Source organism: Sylvia atricapilla, chromosome 5 (assembly GCF_009819655.1).
Source record: "Sylvia atricapilla isolate bSylAtr1 chromosome 5, bSylAtr1.pri, whole genome shotgun sequence".
Taxonomy (NCBI): domain Eukaryota; kingdom Metazoa; phylum Chordata; class Aves; order Passeriformes; family Sylviidae; genus Sylvia; species Sylvia atricapilla.
Genome location: NC_089144.1, coordinates 8914658 through 8935972, shown reverse-complemented (window position 1 = coordinate 8935972; position 21315 = coordinate 8914658). Strand labels below are relative to the sequence as shown.

General features: G+C 40.6%; 1 protein-coding gene across 2 annotated transcripts in view; it reads left to right on the top strand.

Annotated features, from left to right (window-relative positions):
* LOC136361011 (sucrase-isomaltase, intestinal-like) overlaps positions 1-19503 on the top strand; it is a 60498-nt gene extending 40995 nt beyond the window's left edge. Inside the window, exons 16-23 of one of the 2 annotated variants that reach the window (XM_066318625.1) lie at positions 1595-1743; positions 5701-5785; positions 8263-8319; positions 9957-10087; positions 10873-10961; positions 11983-12032; positions 16352-16510; positions 19308-19503. In XM_066318625.1, the coding sequence (XP_066174722.1) occupies positions 1595-1743; positions 5701-5785; positions 8263-8319; positions 9957-10087; positions 10873-10961; positions 11983-12032; positions 16352-16510; positions 19308-19367 (780 nt within the window). In that variant the 3' untranslated portion in view covers positions 19368-19503. Of the gene's footprint in view, positions 1-1594; positions 1744-5700; positions 5790-8262; positions 8320-9956; positions 10088-10872; positions 10962-11982; positions 12033-16351; positions 16511-19307 lie in introns of both variants that reach the window. The other variant, XM_066318624.1, reaches the window with a different exon arrangement.
* The last annotated feature ends 1812 nt before the right edge of the window (positions 19504-21315 follow it).

Sequence of the window (21315 nt, the reverse complement as noted above, 5' to 3'; positions counted from 1 at the left end):
CCACTAAAGTTAGAGGTGTGTATATATCTCTATCTATATCTATATGGTTACTTGGCCCTTTGAGCATGCAAATAGAGTCTGACCTGGATGAGTGGATATCAATCTCATATGTACAATTCAATAGACAAGAAGAGAGCAATGGGTCTATATGATGGGTGCTGCAACTCAGAGATATATTTGGTTTTATTGGATTACTTAAATCCATTTGAAATATCGTGTTCAGGGAAAGAAATGAACAGGCATTTTGGGTGACTCAGCATCATCTAAGAAGTCTGACTGGTTTTTTGTGAAATTAAGCAGTGTTTGTACAGTGTCAGAACACTGGAAAAAATGTAATGCAATTTTTGAAATAATAGATGGATGCTCTGGAGCTCAGAGCCAGCAGGGAGTATTCTTAGTGAGTAATTCTGACATAAACATAATAATGGTGAAATTTTACTTAAATATTGAATTTAATTAACATTAGGTTAGTGTTAAGATAAAATCTTTAATACCCACATTGCCTAATTCACTGGGTATTTCAAACAGTTTAATTAATATTTTTCTTGTCTGAAAAGCACTAGATAATATAAAAAGCTTTGTTACTTCTGTTAGTTTTGCGTTTCATTATCCTTGGAATTCATAATATAGTCTTCAGCTTTAATGAGAAAATTAAGTACTCTGGAGTGATTTCATGAAGGAGAAAGGGAGCCATGTGATTTGTAAGCTGGCAGTTTAGCACTGGGTAGGTTGACGGGAGGAATTAAAGGAGATGTAACTCTTTCCCGTATCAGCACTGCCCTTGGCTGTGTGCTCTGCCTGCCATCCCAAGAGAGAGTCAAGGTTGCGTTGGAGTCAGACCAAATCCAGCCAGTGAATACAGACAGACTGCTCCAGCCTGTCCCCCTGGTGATGGGACCCAGCGCATGCCCTGTCTCACAGGAGAGCAGTGCTGGCAGTGAGGAGCTGAGGGGCACTGCTGATGTGTGGGTGTACTCTCAGGGCATCCTAAAATGGGGCACACAGGAGGAGAAGTCGAGTTTCTTATATGGATGAAATGTTTTCTGTACCACACACGGTGACTTTGGTAACACCTGTTGGCTTCAGCAAGGTTACGAGTTTACTCTTTTAAGTAGACTTTCCTTGATATTCATGACCAATGTAATTATGCTTTTTACTTTTTCGACTTTTATGCAGATTATCAGTCTTCCTTTTTTCCTGTGTTTCATCTCCTTTGTCTGAAAGGGCTTCCATCTCCAGGAAAGATTTATTTCTAGATACAGAATATCTGTTCCTGAGCATAGGCATGGAGTCCCAGCTTCCCTCTCCTCAAGAGGTTAGAGGTGGTTGGAGAGGGCTCACATACATTGTGGTGGGGCCTGATCTTTTTGAACTCACTGGAATTTTTTCAAGTTCAGAATTTTATACAAGTTTTAGTTTGGGAATAATGAATGTTGTTCTTAATGTATCTTGCAGTTTGCAAATGAGTGCGTTTTCTTATTTAAACACTCACTTCCGTAGCATCGTGCCAGCCACAGCTCTCCTTATGCTACACACAGCTTCTCTGCTGAGTTTGTTTCAGTGCTCAGTACAAATCTAAGCTTTTCCTGAACAGGAACAAGACCCAGCCGTGTTTGGAGATGTTTTTGCCAAGATATCTCGTGCTACTCTTCGGATCAGATACTCCCTGCTGCCATACTTATACACGCTGTTCTACGAGTCTCACGTTCACGGAGGCACAGTGGTGCGGTCACTGATGCACGAGTGAGTTTTGAGTCTTTTTTTTATTATAATTTGCTCACAAAGTAGTTGAGCTCTTAGGTTGATACCCTTAGGAGAATAGTCACAGCATTATTACTGCATGCTCTCTTTTAAAAGAACAGTCGAACGGTTAAATCAATCAACTTATATACACAAAGATAACTGCTAATATATGCAATTAATTTCCATTAATATATAAGCCGTATTTGTTTCCAGTGGGAGGAAAAAGACAAACTTAAGAAAGAAGAATTCTGAAAATTTTTAGTCTTAGAGAAATATATATTTCTTTTGTATTTCCAAAGTGAGAGTCACATATCTGTATTTTCTGTATTTGAATGAAATCAATGAAATCTGTGTTCTGATCCAGAATACTAAAAGGCCTCATACAGAGAGTCTAATGATCCATAGTATTTGAGTTTTTTCCAGTTTAGCACTTGCATCTGCATGCTATCTATGAAACCCACATCTGTGTCCACAAATTGCATAGAGAAAACAGAGATAGAGATGTTTGAGCGTAGAAGCAGGTGCAAAACTGAGATTAATAAATTCAGACTGAAAAGCCACTTTGAAAATTAAACTCAGATTTTTGGAGCAACTCATTTTTTCTTTTTGGAACAAGCAGAAATGCAGCTGAGGTTTAGTTTCCCTGTCCTCATCTTTTAATTAGTTTTTTACCTGCTTTTGATTAATTTTCCACTTCAGAATGCTTTATGCAAAGACTTGAGCAGAAGGAGTGTGAACAATACATAAGAAAGCCTGAAAGCTCTGCCACAATTCCATTTCATTGGTGCAGGCTATGTCATAGACTGTTTAATGTTCTCTTTTTTTCCTTCTGGGTTAAAAACATTCTGGGTAAAGGGTAAGGCATTTTTTTGCAAATTAAACTGAGGTTACACTAAAGTGCATTCAAGTATGGAAATGATGTGCACAAAATCTGTTTTGTATACTCAGCATAATGGTTAACTGATAAATTTTGAAAGCAGTATCCTTCCTCTTTTACTCAGCAAGATCATTTTAGTAGATAAAATTAGGGAGAGTTTTATAGGTGCTCATAACTTACAATCAGCTATAGGCTATTTCAACTATTTATTTTAGGTCTACTTTTGCTTAATGTGATTTGTGTTAATACTGGAAATGCCCAAGCTAATTTTGGCATTAATATTAGCTAATCTCTGCTAATACAGAATTATTCTAGTGTCATTAAAGCTGGCTTTCTGACCATTACCAGCATACCTGTACTCTAAGTGGGTAATATCCACATTGGCAAATTTCCAAATTTGCTTTAGAGTTGGAGAGCAGTCTGAGATGTAGCGGTAGAGGCTTCTGTCAGATGAAACTGAGCTGAGAGACTCACTACAGACACTAATGGGATCTTAGTCAACTGGACCAGAGGGGGATTACTGGGAAATAAAAACTCTAATAAAAATGCGTGTAAGTAGGGAAGGCATCAGGAAACAACACAAAGTGTTTCCTGCCCAGTGCCCCTACTGGCATCCTAGTCCCATCACTTGCTAATGTTGCCATAGCTAGATCCTAAAATGGCTTAGGACTGTTTCTTACTAGTAGTAGTTAATTCTGATTACTGTTATTCACTGTTATTACTAAATGTGTATTTCTTACTATTTCTAATTAATACTAAGCAGTTTTGCAGTGGGTCTGCTCAAGTAGAGAAAGTGACCCAGCTTCTAACAAGAGAAGAAATGTGGAGTTTTGGGAAAGAGAACTGAAAGAGAATTTTCAGTGTATGGATGATGAAAGTTTACATCAGCCTTGCCTCTTACTTGTAAAAAATACAAAGGAAAACTAAAAAACTCCTGCATTAGTTTTTCAGGTGAAATTCTTACAAGTTCAGAGTCCTTACCTTGAAAACATCTGTACCCAGGCAGGGAGTCTCCAAGAAGTAGCTATTTCATGTGGACATTTCATTCCATTTAGGGGCTTGTTTCAAGTAACAAACAAGAACAACATCTCAGTAGATTATTTTAAGTGTATTTGATGCCTTGAAGGCTTTCACTCTGTAAAGCGGAGGCATCAATATCTCAGGTATCCAAAAAAGACCATGAGGTGGTAATCCATTAGTGGTGGAAGAGAAAGTTGTGTTTAATGGCTAGCCAGCAGGGAAATATGACAGAAAAAGACCAGCATCTAACCAGAGGAAGCAGTAGATGGAATTCAATACCTTTCATAGATGACAGCATGCTTTAATGGCTTCTATTTTCAAAATAAGAAAGTTCATTTGTTTGCTGAATTTGTGCTAGTGGTTGCTATAATTGCAAGAGAAAATTGTACTGGGTTAAAGGGTGAGACGCTTGTTTCCATGTGCAAATACAATTGATTCTTCTTTTTTCATAATTTCTTCATCAGCTTTTTGTCCTGCAATCTCCCACAACAAAAATATATTTTATTACTATTGCAATTTTATTACAGTGAAATTGAAAATACAGAGAACCTCTTGAGATGACAAGAAAAACTCAGGTTTTATATTTCAAAAAGTTTAGGACAAGGTAATTCATCAAAACCCGTAATCTGCTTTAAACATTTACAAAGTATTATGTTAAAATGCAATAATGTCCAAGATTAGGGTGTCCAAAAGAACCTACTGTTCTGGACAAGAAAAGAAACTCTAAACAAATTGAGATTTTTTTCAAGCAGAGCCCAAGGCATGCCTTCAAGAACATTTTAAGTTCCATGCACTCCCCTAAGTTTGCAATACTTTAGAAATCTGAGCACTCAAGAGGTGTCTTTTTATTGCCAAGTTATCTTTGCTTATTTGAGGAAATTTCTGTCAGCCTGGGCTGGGTGCAGTGTGTGCCTTTGCCCCAAGCAGGCAGGGTGTCAGAGCAGGGCACTGACCCTGAGCCTCTCTGCTCCAGCCAGTGCTCAACAGAGACCCAGCTTTAGACAGAGGCAGCTGCAAAGTCGGTGAAACAGACAGGGTAAAGGAATTTTTAAACAAGGAGTTTATGCATCCTTAGAGAATAATATATAAATATGCAATAGCTACTGAGTCTTTGTCAAAAATGCATGAAAAACAGAGCAGTTGCCATTTCTGACAAGCAGCAGGGCTGTTGGAGGGGCAAAGGGCAGAGGAGTAGCGGAAGTCTGTAGGTACAGGATACCTTGACTTTAGGAGGACTTGAGACATGGAATTTTTGTCCATGTGGCATTTTTATAAGAACTAGGATCCATAAATTATTTCCTCAGGAAGAGACTTATGGATGATGGAAAACCTATTTAAATTCTCAAGGATTATGTGCTGCATGAAAGGAGGTTCCTGAGTTGGGAAGGATCTCTCTGCTGTTCAATGTTTTCATTAGCTGATGCATGGTGGAATAGAGATCTCTTCCCAAGAGAAGGCAGGTGATGCCAGGCAAACAGGACTGTGAGCATTCTGGAGAACATGGTCAGAATCCAGAACAATTTTAGTGCATTGAATAAAATGGATTGAATTCCATAGGTTTTTCATCTGTTCAGGAGAGGCAGCTAAAAAGCACAATATGTATGAATGTTGCTCTGTATTTATCTTGCAAACAATTTCAGATGTAAATCTGTGAAAGGTGTGGGAGGCCAAATCCAAGAATTTTCACAAATGCTTTAGATCTTAGAGCACAGTGCTTTTCCTCTGTGTTCCCTCTTCTGGACCTGGCCCCTATCTTGCTCACTGGCTCCCACAATGAAGTCTCAGCCCACTGAAAAGAATGGTTTTCCTCCTTTTGCTTTTCTGAAAAGAAATCAGCTTATCATTCGGTGAGAGTTCTGGTCTGCTCTGGGATGGTAGGTACTACTAAAATATCTGAATCTCTGTCCAGCTTTTGGCATTCCTTCAATCAGGAAAATATTTGGCTGTTTTGAAAGATACTTTGAGGAAGCAGATTTCTTGTCACAGTGAGTATTTATATCAAAATATTTGGCAAATCTAATGACCGTGAATTAACATTCTGTATTTCACTTTCAAAATAGATTTACTTCTGATCAGGAGACTCATGGAATAGATACTGCCTTCCTTTGGGGACCTGCCTTTATGATTGCTCCTGTTCTTGAAGAGGCAAGTACTGTAATTAAAAATGCCATGATACTGGAAAAAAAGAAACGAATGGTGCTCAGGGCATTGGATGACATTCAGAGTATGTTTTCTCATATCCATCCCTTTCTACTCTCCACTGTCAAAGCTTGCAGAACACATTTCTGAGCAGCACAGACAGTACAAAACTTCTCAGTACTTGAAGTGGGAGGATGAAAGCGAGGGACCAGCCTTTCCCTTTTTCTCCAAGTGAGGAATGGATGTAAAGAGGCTGGATGTTGCCCCTCACGTGCTCCTGTTACTGTGCTGGCAGCAGTCTCCAAGGACACACACAGAGCAATAATTGTCGAGCTAGGAAGAAACACACAGATATGAAAGCAAACTGGTTTCTATATTACTGCTCACCCACAGTGTTTTGGAACTGCAGTATCTCAAGGGCTGCGGTAGGAGTTTCCCAGCATCACAGGCAAAGGCAGTCATTATGGAAACAATAATGATAATGTAAGCTGCTAACAGGACAGGTTTTAAAAAGCAGCATTTTCCCTCTGCTGTGCTGGGCACAGTACTGGGGTGATGGCTCTCACTGCTTGGCTGTAGCAAGGGTATGTTTCTCTCCTTGCCACCACTGGCTGTTGGCAGCACAAGAGAGGTATATCTGAGCAGATCTAAGTATTTGCATGCGATGTATCCTAGTGCTGTTTGCAATCAACATGCTGCCAGAATATCTGATATATTTCTAGATGTTGCTGATGATCAAACATATAAACAGGACACTGCTACTCACCTTGTTTTTTAGCCAACCCTTTTGTGAATTTAATATAAATTAAGTTCTAAAACCATTCTGACCCCATTGAGGCACTTCATTCATCAGTCCTTTAGCTTCAGACTCCCACAGGTTTCTAATAGCTGATGAGTAGAAAGAAGATTTCACAGGGTCTCAGACCAGCAAGATGATGCAGGATGGGAAAAAACCCTTCGCATTAAGAGGAAGCGACACGCCAGGGGAGGCTTCCTGCAAAGAATTGAATAAAAGGGGATATTATAAGGATATATAACATGATGGGGGGTCTAGATAAGGGGTTCCTGATGTTTTTTGAAGAACTTCAGCACTAAAGGAAGGCTGCATGCCTGTGGCCTGATGAGGGAAGCAGAACTCTGAAGGCTGCACATTGCTGGGTCTTGCAGTGTGATAGCTGGCAGGGCAGGGGTAGAAGTGAGCTGTAAGCCCCTCAGTGTAGCAGTGCAGGCCAGCAGTGAGTATCAAACTGCAGATTGGCATCTGCTTGTGTAGAAAAGATGAGTCAGGAGTCCTAGGATGAGAGCAAGTGAGACATCCGAAAAAAATTAGAATGGAGAATGCCTTGCACACTGGTTTGTTATTTAGGGACTCATGAAGGTGAAGCCCCTGGAATCATAGAGTCATAGAATAGTTTGGGTTGGAAGGGACCTAAAAGATCGTCTAGTTCCAACCTCCTTCCGTGGGCAAGGATACCTTCCACTAGGCCAAATTGCTCAAAGCTCCACCCAACCTGTCCCTGAAATCATCACAACTCATATGATGGTTACACACTTTTCTGTAGACCAGAATATCCAGGGTTGTCATACTGCAGAGAAAAGATGGAGAGAGGAGCATCTTGCCTTTATAGGATTTTTCACATATCTAAAATCCCTAAAATGTCATATGGTAACTTTGCCTTAACTCTTCTCTTCCACCTATACTTTTATTGCTCCACAAGATTTCTGGGGTAGTCCTTGGGGCTAATCTATAATTCTGTAAAGGAGCAGACATCTACACTGAAAGTAAAAATTAATCTGTTTGTGAGAATAAGCAACTTGTGACAAAAATGGAAGCATGTTTTGATTCCAACTGTTTCTGGAGTTATAAATACAAAGTGCCTTTAGTGTGATTTCATCCCTGCAGCGATCTGACACAACACATGCTGCAAAATGAAGTACAGTAATTGTGCAATTGGCAAAACATTTATTATTTATTATTACTTATCTGCAACTTTAAATTGTTTACGAGAAGATAAGGATCTGTATCCTCTGTGTGCTAGAGCTCATTGTCTGCCTGTTTCTGGGACAGGAATGGTGCAAGGGGCACTGAACAGTGGTGTCCTCCCACTTCAGATGTGAAGCCCTGTCTTACAAAGGCTGCCATAGCCCTTGCTGGGGCTGCTCAGATGTTGGAGGAGTGCACCTTGGCCAGTTATATTTGCAAGACATAGAGCTATGTACTAGAATAGAATAATCATGTAACATTGACTCATCCCAGGCTATGGCAGTAAAAGCCCCCCAAATAGGATAGGCTTGTCTGTTTAGTATTATAGATTAGCCAGCACTGGCCCACTGCTATGACAATAACTCACCCATAATATCCAAAATTTGATGTTATTAGAATATTCAGCATACATCTCTCCATGCACAAATATAATCAAGCTAATGTAATATCAGAAATGCAAAAAGAAAAAAAGACTTTAATCTCTTTGTAACAATTACAGGGAGCAAGATCTGTGATTGTGTACTTCCCTGAGGCACAGTGGTTCGACTACTATACCGTATGTATTTTTAAGATTAATTTTCTTACCTTTTTTTTTTAATTATTTAAAATGGTACAATTCCAGAAAAATAACTTTTAGCAATCTTCGGCAGTATTTTTACCACAGCATTGGTATTTAAGAAAACTAGAGGAAAAAAAGAAGTCTGCATCAGGATAGCTGGGAGACTAAACGACACAGCTTTCAGTAACATTTTATTTTCTATTTTTGCCATGTAAAGCTCTTAGACACAGCAAACAGAATTTTCAAGAGTAGCCTAGACATGTATAAAAATGCCAGGATTTCTTTCTTTGCCCTCCACTTTTAATTATTGTTCTGATACACCTCCATGCAAAGAGACAGAGGCAGAAACCTAAGCCACACTCCTGAGAACATGCCTCCTGTGCATGTACTTTTGCACATGCATCACTTCTGACAGAAGTCATACTGGGAGCACAAGGTGAAGCACTCATCTGGGAGATGCTTCCAAGAGCTGCAGAGCAGTCTGCTCTGTGGGACATGCCAGTACCTTCTCTTCAGGGCCTGAGTCTTGACTTTTCCAGCACCATCCCCATGACCACCTCCAAAAGTGCTCTGCTGCAATCTGCAGGCTAAGCCCAGTGTTGGCTTTAATGGGAGCAGTTCAGCTGATGCTAAGAGCTTTCAGAAATGTGAGCCCAGGATCATCAGGCTGTTGTTAACTCTCCTGAGTGTCCTTGGCAGAGGAGCAGGCAGAACTGCTCTCAAAGGAAATGCAGACTTATTTTGAAATGTTTGGTCATTTTCAGCATTTGGCTGTGGCTGGTGTCCTCAGATGGATGTTCATCCAACCCTTTCCTCTTTCTCTTTTCATAAGACTGTGATGCTGCAAAGTCCAGCATTTAATTCAACTCTCCTTGTGCTTCCCTCTGAGTCCCCTTGCTGGGCTGGGCACAGGGACAGTGGCTCATGTCCCTTGCCCTGCCTATATGCCTATCCCTGGAACTGCTCACCTCCCAGTATTTGGCACTTACTTGTCATGCACGTGGTGCTTGTCCAAACCAAAATTGGATACGTGCCATAAATCATAATCATCATTTACAGAGGGCAAGAGCAAAGCCTTCCTGTTATTTACTCTGTACATAAGTCTTGCCTACAGCTGGTTTTTAGGCATTAGAGAAATTAATGCTGGTTGTCCACACACACACACAAATTTCACTCACTGAATGCTGTAATTACTTTTTGAAAGGGGAAGAATTGTTCTTAGAAGAGAAGAAAATCTACAGTTTTCATTCCCAAATGGCTATGAATCACTTACCTTAAACTGGATTGTGACAGGCTCCATATGTATAAAAAGAGGAAGCAAAAGTTTCTTTTTCTTTCTCCTGTGTCTTGATGAGTGGTTTTTTTTTCACAGAATAATGATGCCATTTTTAAAGACTATTAGCTGTCTTTCAGTCATGATGTTTCTATCTCAGGCATATGCATAACTGCAGGGGCTAGATCCTCTTTCGTGTTAAAAAGGAAATGAAAATAATACTCCTGAAATCCATATTTTAGTTTGGTTTTTTCACTGATGTAACTGAAATGAAAATTCACCCCCTGCTCTCTTTTTCAGTGGTCCATATGTACAGTGCCTGCATTGGCATTTTTTTAAACTGCATTAATTTTTGTGGTAGGGTCTTAAAGTGCCAAGTGCCTGGAAGAAGAACTATGCTGCTGTTTCTGCCCCACTGAACAAGATCCCTCTGTACATCCGTGGAGGGTACATTCTGCCACAGCAGGCACCAGCCACAACCACTACTGAGAGGTAATGTCACATGTTTGTCACCAACCAGCCACAGTGTGGGTCAGACCCACAGACAGTCAAAAAAGCAATCAAAAAAATGTACAGAAGAGAGACTATCTGCAGCTCCCAGCTGCCATCCCAAGTGATAAGTACAGTATTTTTATACCAGTGTTCACTCCATTTCATTAGGAGAAATCACCTCAGAGGTGACCCACGTCACTGTTAGCACAGCTGATGCCTACTCCTGGCTCAAATTATGCTCAGAAAAGCTTCTGCACCTCTTATTGCCACAGTGACCTACTGTCAGTCATTCAAAGTAAATATATGCAAGGGGAAATGCAAAATTCTTCTTGGGTGAATTTATCAAATGCTGGAAAAGCTCAAATCTTTCTTCAGGAAAGATGCCAATGGATAATACACTGGTCTCAAGTCTGAACCATGCTCAGAAGCTAATCTGGTAGGAAAGAGAGGGGACAGCATTGTGCAGCAGCCATAGCAAGGTAGTACTGGTTACCAGTTGACTCCCAGACCATTCTGTTACCCTACGTTAAGGCCACAAAAGAAGGACGAGCTTGTCCACAAGAGCACTCAAAACGTGGGAAATCTAGACCTCAGTGAGACACGGCAAGGCAAATATTTTGCCATCATTTCAAGAGTCCTTTTGGTGAACACTGTTGTCATTCTTCTGTCATGACCTTTTTTTTGTAACCTGAAAATGGGAGCTGTGTTGGGAAGTTTTTGTTAAGTTGGAAGGGACAGTGCCCACAGGTCTGACACCTGACACTTCTCAACGTGTTTGTCAACAGCCGCCTGAACCCATTTGGACTCATCATTGCCCTGGATGAAGAAGGACAAGCTTCTGGATCTCTCTTCTGGGATGATGGTGATTCCATTGGTAAGCCTGGTCCCCTGCTGTGAAGCAGTGCCAGCATACAGGGCTCTCCTCAGGCCACCTTTTCAGCAGCATGATGGCACTGGCTCCTGCTAGAAATAGCTGGAGAACTGCCCCCAGACTGAATGGTAGAAAGGTCAATGGAAAATTGAGTGTGAGTCAGCAGTGCCCTGGCAGCCAGGAGTGTTCAGGGGGCATCAGGCACAGCATCACCAGCCAGGCAAGGGAGGGGATTGTCCTGCTCTGCTCTGCACTGGGATGGCCTCACCTCGAATCCTGGGAGCAGTTTTGGGTACTTCAATATAAAAAAGAACTGTTAGAGAACATCTAAAGGAGGGCAACAAGGATGGTGAAGGACCTTGGGGAGAAGCTGTATGAGGAGGGGCTGAGGTCACTTGGTCTGTTCAGCCTGAAGGAGACTGAGGGGAGACCTCACTGCAGTTACAACATCCACATGAGGGGAAGAGGAGGGACAAACACTGATCTCTTCTCTGTGGTGCCCATGACAGGACCCAAGGGAAAGGCCTGAAGTTGTGTAAGGGAAGGTTTATGTTGGGTATTAGAAAGAGGTTCTTCACCCAGAGGGTGGTTGGGCACTCGAAGAGACTCCCCAGGGCAGAGGTCACAGCACCAGCCTGACAGAGTTCTTAGAAGTGTTTGGACAATGCTTTCAGGCAAATGGTGTGACTCTTGGGGATGGTGCTGTGCAGGGCCAGGCGTTGGTGACCCTTGATGATGCTTGAGGGTCCTTTCTAAGTTATTCTGTGATTCTGTGAAAAGCTGATTGCTGTTAAAATCAGCATTTTGATACGAGAAATGTGTGACACTGGGAGCAGCTGATCTGCCAGAAAGGGCAATCTCTCACATTGTGTTCTCCTGAGATGAACCTAAGACTAGAGGAAGACATTAAATGGCCCACAAATCATCTTAGTCTCACCTTAGCCAGTTGCTACAACAATGTGAACTGCTTATGGATTTTGCTGCCTGTTTTGATATCAATCCTCCTTGCTCTGTGTTTTGACAGATACTATTGAAAAAGAGAACTACTTCTTGGCTAAATACACATTCAGCAAAGTAAGTGGCAACATGCAAGATACCTACTTACATATAGGTAGTTGTATTTTAGTGTAGCCATTGTAAGGTGCTGATGTCTAACTTTTCTCTAGAAAGATTTTTATCTTCTAGCTCAGTCTATAAACCAGGTAAGCTACCTAATGCTTTCCTTTACAGCTAGCTACAAAATAGTCCAATGTGATCCTGCAGTTCTGTGTTTGCTTCATTGAATATCATAGTGACACTTGTCATTAATGTCTCTGCTGCAATATGAATCTGAAAAAAACCCACTTTTTCAACTCTTTCTTTTTTTTTTTTTTTCCTTACTTGCAGCTTCTGGGGACAAGGGACCTTTTTTTTGTGTTCCTCCTAGTGAGCACTTTCAGTTTGATGGGTGGGAGAAAGCTCGATTCCTCTCTTCAGGATATTCCTGCAACCTTTTAACTTCGATCACTTGATGTTTTTGTTTTGTGGTGCAGAGAATTATGTAGTCTCAATTCTTTAGCTTGCATTTCCTTGTCTGACAGTGCAGGCACTGCTCTCATGGTGGGTGTCCTGTGGAGAGATCCAGCACACTACTGGCAACCTGCTGTGCTGATCAGATGCTCTGTGCAGCACAGGAACAGATTAGCTCAGGGTCAGTGCACTGATGCCTTTCACACTGTGCTCAGTTCTGTGCAGACATGTCCTGAGAAAGATCTATAGAAAACACAACAGTCAAGGCTTCCATCGAGTAAAAGGCTATAAAATATGCCTACCATAATAAGCTCATTAAGCATATGGCAGTAAGTTGTGGGAGTTATTCTAAAGAAGCTTTATCCTACTTCAATAACCTATCTCTACAGATCTTATTTCGTCTGCAATTCTAGGAATTGGTAAGAAATAGGATATTGTATATAGACTGTGGCATGGTTTCAGCCACAGTTCAACCTTCTGAACATGAGCCAGTGTGTGCCCAAGTGGCCAAGAAGGCCAATGGCATCCTGGCTTGTACCAGAATTAGACAGGACTGGAGCAATGACTGAACCTCTGTACTTGTCACTGGTGATGCCACACCTCAGATCCTGTGTTCAGAGAAGGGCAGTGAAGCTAGTGGAGGGTCTGCAGCATAAGTCATATGAGGAGCAGTTGAGGGAGCTGGGATCATTTGGCCTGGAGAAAAGGAGGCTCAGGGGAGACCTTATCTCTACCCACAACTGCATGAGAGGAGGGTGAGCCAGTTGGGGGTCAGTCTCTTCTTCCAAGTAACAAATGATAGGACCAGAGGCCTCAGGTTACACCAGGGGACGATTAGATTTGATATTAGGAAAAAATTTCTTCACTGAAAACGTTGTCAAGCCCTGGAACAGGCTGCTCTGAGAAGTGGTGAAGTCACCATCCCTGGAGGTATTTAAAAGACGTGTAGATGTGGCTCTCAGGGACATAGTTTAGTGCTGGACTTGGCAATGCTGGGTTAATAGTTGAACCAGATAACCTTAAAGGTATTTTCCATCCTAAATGATTATGTGATTTTCATCCACATATTCCTAAAAGCCCCAAAGTAATCTACAGAAAATAGTCAAAACAAAATCATGTTAACCCCTATTGTGATACTGCTCTTAGAAGATCTGTCTTCCAGGAGCAAGAGCAAGAGCAGTCCAAGAAGCCAGTGGGCTTTATTATGTAGCCTGGTACATTAGTGAGATATTTTCCTGGAATTAATATCACATGGGTAGACTTTAAATTTAATTTTAACTTATTTTGTTCTTGATTTACCAAGAAAAAAATGCCATCTTCTTCAGAAAAAAAGGGGTATTTCAACAGCAAAAAGGAAGAAAAATCATTTTGGTTTTCTGTAGTCTGTGTATAGTAATTTATTGCAGGAAAGCTACAGAAAAACAATATCCAGTTTTATATTAAATTTTGAACTGTGCAAATTAGATTGTTGCTTCTCTGGCACATGCATTTCTCATTGCTCATATTTGACTTCTGCCTGTAAATCCCGGACTGAATTCCCTATCTGCATTCCAATAATCCTTAAAGTCGAGTTTTATTATGTGTTTATAAAGAAAACAGTTCATCTCAAATAGCAAATTTGAGGTATGAAAAATGTATGAAGGTCTCAGTATTTGTTGCACATTTCTATATTCTTAAAAAATGTGGAAGAACAATTTAATCACACCTGGTTTTAGGAGAACACACAAGTCTTGTTTCCTGAGAGATTTGCTGGTAAGATCTGACATCACAGCATTTACTCTGAACCCACCATGGAGTGTTGCAAAAGTAACAGCTACAGGATTTGACCCTTGAATTTATATTTTCATTTAAACAACTCAGAAGTGTAAAGAAAAATTAAAGACTAGGGCAGGCACTTAAGTCTCAGAGAATAATTCAAGCTTGTGCTCTGTGGTGCTGTCTCACTTCAGTTGGCATTTTAATTCCCTTGACATGTCCCTTCCAACATGCATAGTGACTAAGAGACCTCAGTCAAAGTGCCTCCTTACATGAAGCTTGAAAAATACTCGATCCATGTGTATAAGATCTGCTGTGCTTCAGGGATGAGCAAGGGAGGTCCTGATCCCCAGGGGTGCCAGACAAGGCTGGTGTGCTCAGCCTGTACCAGGTGGGCCCACACTATACTAAAGGAATGGTGATGGAAGTGGTCTGAAAGGATGCATTAGGCACTAAGCGACTGGATAGCCTGAAATGAAGTTTCTCCTAAAACTGGTCCAATCCTCAGGGTGAAAGTGTATGGGGGGAAAAAAGGTGAAGTTGGTAGGATCAGAGCTACATGGTAAGAAGAAAACTCATGACTGTGTTTGCCCAGAGCACAGAAACCCTGGCTCCTGGCATCAGATCGAGGGCTTCATGTTGCTTTGCATTTATGGGGTTTTGAGTGATATCCAGACCTCCCTCAAACAAGAAGCCAGGACCTTCCTGGGCAATTGCTTTAACCATTAGATGCCTGATGAGGAGAGGGTCACATCCCTCTGGACCATCCTGTTGCCCTGTGCAGGGCAGGGAGTTGGACTCCATGATCCTTATGAGTCCTTTCCAAGTTAGCTTCTGTGATTCCATTTCCCCAAGATGTCCAGTTACAGACCTTGGTCAGGGAAAATGGTGTCTCCTGAGGAGTCCTGTCTTGGCCCTCTGAGCTTGAGAGCTGAGTTCAACATTACGTTGTGCTTCCTGGGTCTGTGTGCCCACCTGGGCTGGCTCTCCTGCTTAGCCACACGTGAGACAGGAGTAAAGCACCATAGGGAGGTGCTCTCCTAAACTGAGCCTCCCTCCATGCTGGAGCTGTGCCAGAGGGGATAAGACATCACATGTAATAGGTACCCTAAAAAGTTCTCTGGAGGCTTTTGCAGGCCTCTCCCCATTTGCTGAATAATAGCCAACATTCCTTATTTAGGCAGTTTAAATCAGTGTGCTGGGCTTAGCACTTATTTATAGTGTGGATGCCTGAAATAAGTAGTCTAAGCACAGCCCTAAGTTACACATACTGTGATCTAGCTCCTACTCCCCTCCTACAACGCACTACTGAAATAACCTAAGCTAATTTATGCAAAAGGTTCCATCATGGGTTTTTCCTTGGCATATTTTTAAAAAGTCATGATTGCATAGCAATCCATCATTTCCTGAGCAGTGTAATTCATCTTTATTTCCTCAACAACTCTGATCACATAACAAATGTGATGATTCCTCTTCATTACACGTATGGGAAATTACTGTCACTGGTGACCCAAATGAATTAGTTTAATGACTTTGTATGTCCTCTTGGTACACCCCTAAATGTATAGGAAATGAAAAGTACAACAAACAAAGCTCTGTGGACATACATCTCTTTTTTAGTCTCCTTAAAACTGGGGCATATATAACAGGGATTTGTAGCAGGAGATGTGGTACATAAAATAGGGGCAAAACATCTAGCAGCTGATGTTTGTGGAAGATACTAGTGTTTTACAGCAGTTAGTTTTAGATGTTAATTAAATCTGTCTTAAGGTTACTAATTGAATCTCTGTATCTGGATTTTGGCTTTGCATATGCCACTGTACTCTGTAATGGGTACAAGAACAAAATTTACATTGATTAAAAGTAGAAAAACATGTCTTCTTGGACATGTTTTTCTATTTGTAATCCAATGAAGCTGTAAATGCTATTTACTGTCTTAGTTTATAATCATACATGAAATCTTATGTACAAATTAATGTGACAGTTGTTTTTTACTTTATGACTTCAATGTCTACATTGGAAGACATTTTTATGTTCATTGACAAGGATGATATCTTGTAACAGTGTGGAGCAAGTCACCTCTAAAGAGCTGTCATGGTCCTAAAGTTTTCTCTGTGGCTTTTTTCCAGGGAAGCCTGAAGACAGAAATAGTTAAAAATGGCTACCGTGGAGCTGACACTCTGAAGTACAACAAAATTACCATTCTTGGCCTGAAGCTGAGACCTCAAGCTGTGTCTGTGAATGGAAGATCTGTCCGTGGAGATGCTGTGTCTTATGAGATGAGTGGGGTAAGACCTGAACTGAGAGGTCAAGAAAAAACTTAGGGAGAGGAGGGTGAAGAACAGTAAGGAGAGATGAAGTCAATGAAGGACAGGAACTGTTTCTCATCCACAATCCTTTATATTTTCAGGTATAACCAGACACCAATTCTTGATACATCAGTCTGATGTTTAGGAGAGAAAAAAAAAACATCCAAAAGCAAGAGGTCTTTTAGGAAATTTTAATCTTTGCTATTGGATATGCACTCTCTTTTACTTAATGTCTGCCACTTACACAAATTTTTAAACTAATGAAATACTGGAAAGAAGATACAGGTCCATGAGCTGAGAGCACAGTTAGCAGTTTTATGGGCATTCTTATCGCTCTGATAAAATGAGAAAACTTGTCAGTTTTTTATCTGCTGCTGAAAAGAAGCATTGTGGATTTTTTTCTCGCAATTACTTGGTGTCCAGAAATTATTCCAGTGTAATTGGCTCCGAGGAGTATCTCCCTGTCTTCCAAAGAGGTATAATTTCAGCATCTTAAAGTGCCGAACCTGATTTCCATCACAAAATGCATGACTTGCTCCTCTGGCACCAACACGAGGACATTCCAGAGGGGATGGACTGAACACCCCTAATAAACCCTAAGCAGCAACAGCCTCTGTGGTCCCAATTTTCTTGGGAAAAGTATAGAAGTATAGACAAAAGGAGCAAAATATTTTGCTTCCTTTCCTGTCGCCACTTGTCCCATATCTGTCACCTGCCACCGACCTGAACTGATTCATGCTCTACATGAGATGTGTACTCACAACTCAGCACTGGTCTGCATCTAGGGAACTCCTGGTGTTAACTCTGAAAATGCCACTAAATCATCATGCAGTGAAAGATAACTGAGGCAACAAGTAGTGGATGTCACATCTTATGCTACCCTACTCACTTGGCTTAGTGATTAAATTTCATCTGTAACCAGTGTGATCCCTATTTTACATACCTGCTACTACCATTTCTTTTGTTGAAGAAATCTGTAAAGGAAGAAAATAGCTGAGAATAAATTTCTGCCTTGGAGAATTGTAAAAATCTCACTTTCAGAGACAATGTCATAAATAAACATAATCAGTATTGCCTCAAGGGAAGTAACTGTTTAAGGGCCTCTAAGCAAACTGAAAGCAACATAAATGTGAGAGGGTAAAGAAAACGTTTCATTGAGATGTGCTTGAAGGTACCAATCACAGAAATCCAGAAAATAACTGCATACTAACAGCCTGGCATACAAAGATGATTTAAAAAGACTAATAAGCTTGTCCCAAAAATATAATTTAAAATTTGATTTAAGAGCAAAAGATTATCTTGGTGACTTAAGATCTATTTGAAATGCTGGAGAAAAAAGCCCACCAAGTTGATGTTATAGAGATCCAAAGCTGCAAAAAATTTTCTACACCAGCTAAACATATTCCTCTCACAATTTTAAGAGATTCAGTCAAACCTCTCCCACCATACCTGTACAGATGTTACATTGTCACTACCTATATTCCTCTCATGTTTGACCCTCTAGTTAAAAAAAAAGAAAAGGAAAAAAAAAGACTACTAGGAGCAGCTTAGGTTTAGATCTTGAAAACTTATTTATGTAATTAAAAATAATAAAATGCAAAGGGCAAATTTGCTACTTTCTTACAGGCTTAGTGAGATTACATTTTGTATAATAGTTTTACAAACAGAGACCCCACTGCTTAAAGGGCTACAGTAGAAAGTAACTTCTACCATATTGCTTTACAGAAAGCAAATTTACCTAATAGCAGTGCTTAAGTGCTTATTGAGCCATATTTATTTGTATATAAATAGAAACAGGTTGCTTAGTAATAAGCCACTTCTCTCTCTCTGATTCATGCAGCGCTACCCTGATCTGACATTTGGAATATCACAGAATCTTCCTATTATTAGGAGTCTGTTGCCTTTTTTTTTTCCTCTGGAGTTTCACACCTTAAGGAACTGTACAGTGACTGCAGCAGGGATGTTGGAAGGGTACATCTGTTGTGCACAGGCTTGTGCTGACAATGGGCGTAGGGAAGGGTCTTTTTCTCACACTTGAAGGTTCTTTTTCTCACATTTCCCACATTCTCTGCTGGGAAGTGGTTCCCAACATCCATTCCTCCCCATGTCCATGCAGTATTGCAGTCTGGAGTAGCCTCTCTGGCTGCCTGGCAATTTTCAGGTTAGTGTTTGGATGGGTTTGCAGTACTTTTGTCAGCAATTCCCCCTGTATTTGAAAAAAAGGCAAATTTTTCAAGAAGTGGAATTCCAACTCACTAAGCAGTGGTAGAGAACTGTTTCTGATGAAAGATGAAAATATTAGATACTTTTAAGCAGTGATAAAAGTAAGCACAGACTGTTGGAGTAATGTTAACATGAATGTGTGGGTTGGCAAAGAGGTGTGAATGGATATTGCACATTTTAAGAGATTATTAATTCTGAAACCTAAAGATAAAACTGGTGAAGTACTTAAAATGGAAATTACATAAGCAGCACAAAATCCACTAAATTTAACATTGAACAGGGAGAGAGCAGGACAGATATTGTATTTATAATTTAATATTTAATTAATGTAATTAATTTTAAACCATTACTGAATTTCTAAAAGGGATGTTGAATTGGATACAGCAGTAGGAAGATGCATACTGCCATCAAGTTAGTCTTACCTACCAGATATGTTAAAGAAATCAGGAAGGTCTAAACTCAAGTTTCACTTCTTAATCTCTGTTTTTAACTGGTTTTTTTGGTTTTCTACATTAAAAATAATTCATTATTTTGGGTCTCTTTTTTTCCACAGAAACTGGTTTTACGGATTTCTGCTCCACTTACTCAGGAACTCAACATTAAGTTTTACTAGAATGGTCAGAACACACTGACCTAATTTAACATCCTTTGCCCTCAGATATTGATCTCACTTGGATTTTAATGTAAAAAAAAAAAAAAATTAGTCATTAAAGCATTGTATATAAACCTGATGACTGATCTTTTCTTTGGTAGTATTTGTAACTCAGTATTGCTCAAATAAAATTTTCAGTAGTAGTTAATAAGTATTAACATAAACTGATGTGTGTTCAAAATAGCATAGAAGAAATAATCCTGAAAATTCTGTCTTACCACAGATGGAGATAACATTTGGAAATGTCCTCTGTGAGACCATATTCTAGCATATTCAACAGCATTACACTGGGTTTTTTTCAAAGCTATGGTAGGGGAAATAAAAGGAACAACTACTTAATTTCCATAGTCCAATAAATAGCCTGCCATTACTAAAATATGCCATAATATAATATATAATCTAATTAATATAAATATAATATAATATGAAGTACCATATTATCATATCTAAAAATCAGCCCATTGTCCCAGACTACAAGATCTACAACTGTAGTGATCACTCATTTTGTCTCCATCCTGAAATGTGATTGCAGCCTGGGCATGTCTTTCTCAAAGTGAGCTGGGTCTTGTGGAGGAGCTTTAAGACTTGGGTCTCTCCAGAGTCTTTGCTGGTTGCAGTCAGGTCTGATGCGAGATATGTTTGCTCTGCACAGTGCAGAGAAAGCAACTTGCACATCAGCTTTTTTGTGGGAAGAAGCTGGGGAAAATAAGATACTACAAAAAAGGCGTAGCTGAAGATGGTGAGAAAGGGCTGAGGAAGAACAGAATATGGGCAGTGGGATGAAGGAGGATTCAAGGTGACAGATTAACTAACCATCTTCATTGCTGTAGAATGCAGCACATGGCTACAGTCCTTGATGAAATAAACACTTGAGAAGTGTGCCACTCTGTGCAAATGAAGGTCCTTGTGCAGAGGAATGATGTTAGCAGGGTTTGTGAGAGCTGTGTATTTGAGACAGGGAAAGAAGGAGAACCTCTATTGGAGCAGACAGCATCAGTGGGCAGCCAGACAGAGCAGTGCTTGCTGCACAGACCTGAGAGCAGCAGAGGGCCAGAGGATTGGTCTGCACGGTGTCGTGGCTCTGCACTAGAGCAGGGAAACCAGCAGGGGCTCCAGCAGCACGGGAGATGCTGGTCCAGAGGCTGCTGGCCACAGACATTGCCTTGGGCTTGGCCACCGTCCAATAAAGCAGACCAGTTCTGTGCAGAATCCAGTCTCTTCCATGTGTCTTTGCACCAATAGCATCAGAGGTACCTGCTCTCAGTTTTCCTCCAAATATGAGGGTGTTAGTTCTTCACCATGGCAAAAGAGCTAAGAGAAAGAGCAAGAGACCAATGTATTAGAGAAAGCAAATCTGTAAACATCCTGGCCTGGCCTGGGGAACAGAATTTGGTTGGTTTGTGAGTGAGGCTTTTTTTGGTTCAGGGGGTTTCTCTCTAATCCACCTTACAGTGTGGGTAAAAGCAGAATTGGGAGAGGGGAGGTGGGTGAATTTGCTGACAAATTGTAAAAAAGGAGATGAGACTGGTGCAGGAAGTGGAGCACAGATGTGGCTGGAGAGCAATGGAGATGTTGGAAATGTCACCTCTGTATAGAGCTCTTTGCTGGATAAACATGTGGAGTCAGCCAGTGCTCACAAGTTTTCTGTGAAATCACTGACTAAGCTAGCACTTACACATACATCTTAATAAAATAAATGCAGAAAAATACACTCCTACCAGCATCAATATGCTGTTTGAGCTTGTATTGCAACCTGGATTTTATTCCTTTCTTGTTATTTTAGGCCTTGTAACTTCAGTAAACACAACAGGGAATCACTAGCCAGTAATACATCTGCCTTGGGCTCTGATTTCACATATTTTTTTTGTAAATGTAAGCAAGACAGCCCTTGCTCAGCATTTGTAATAGG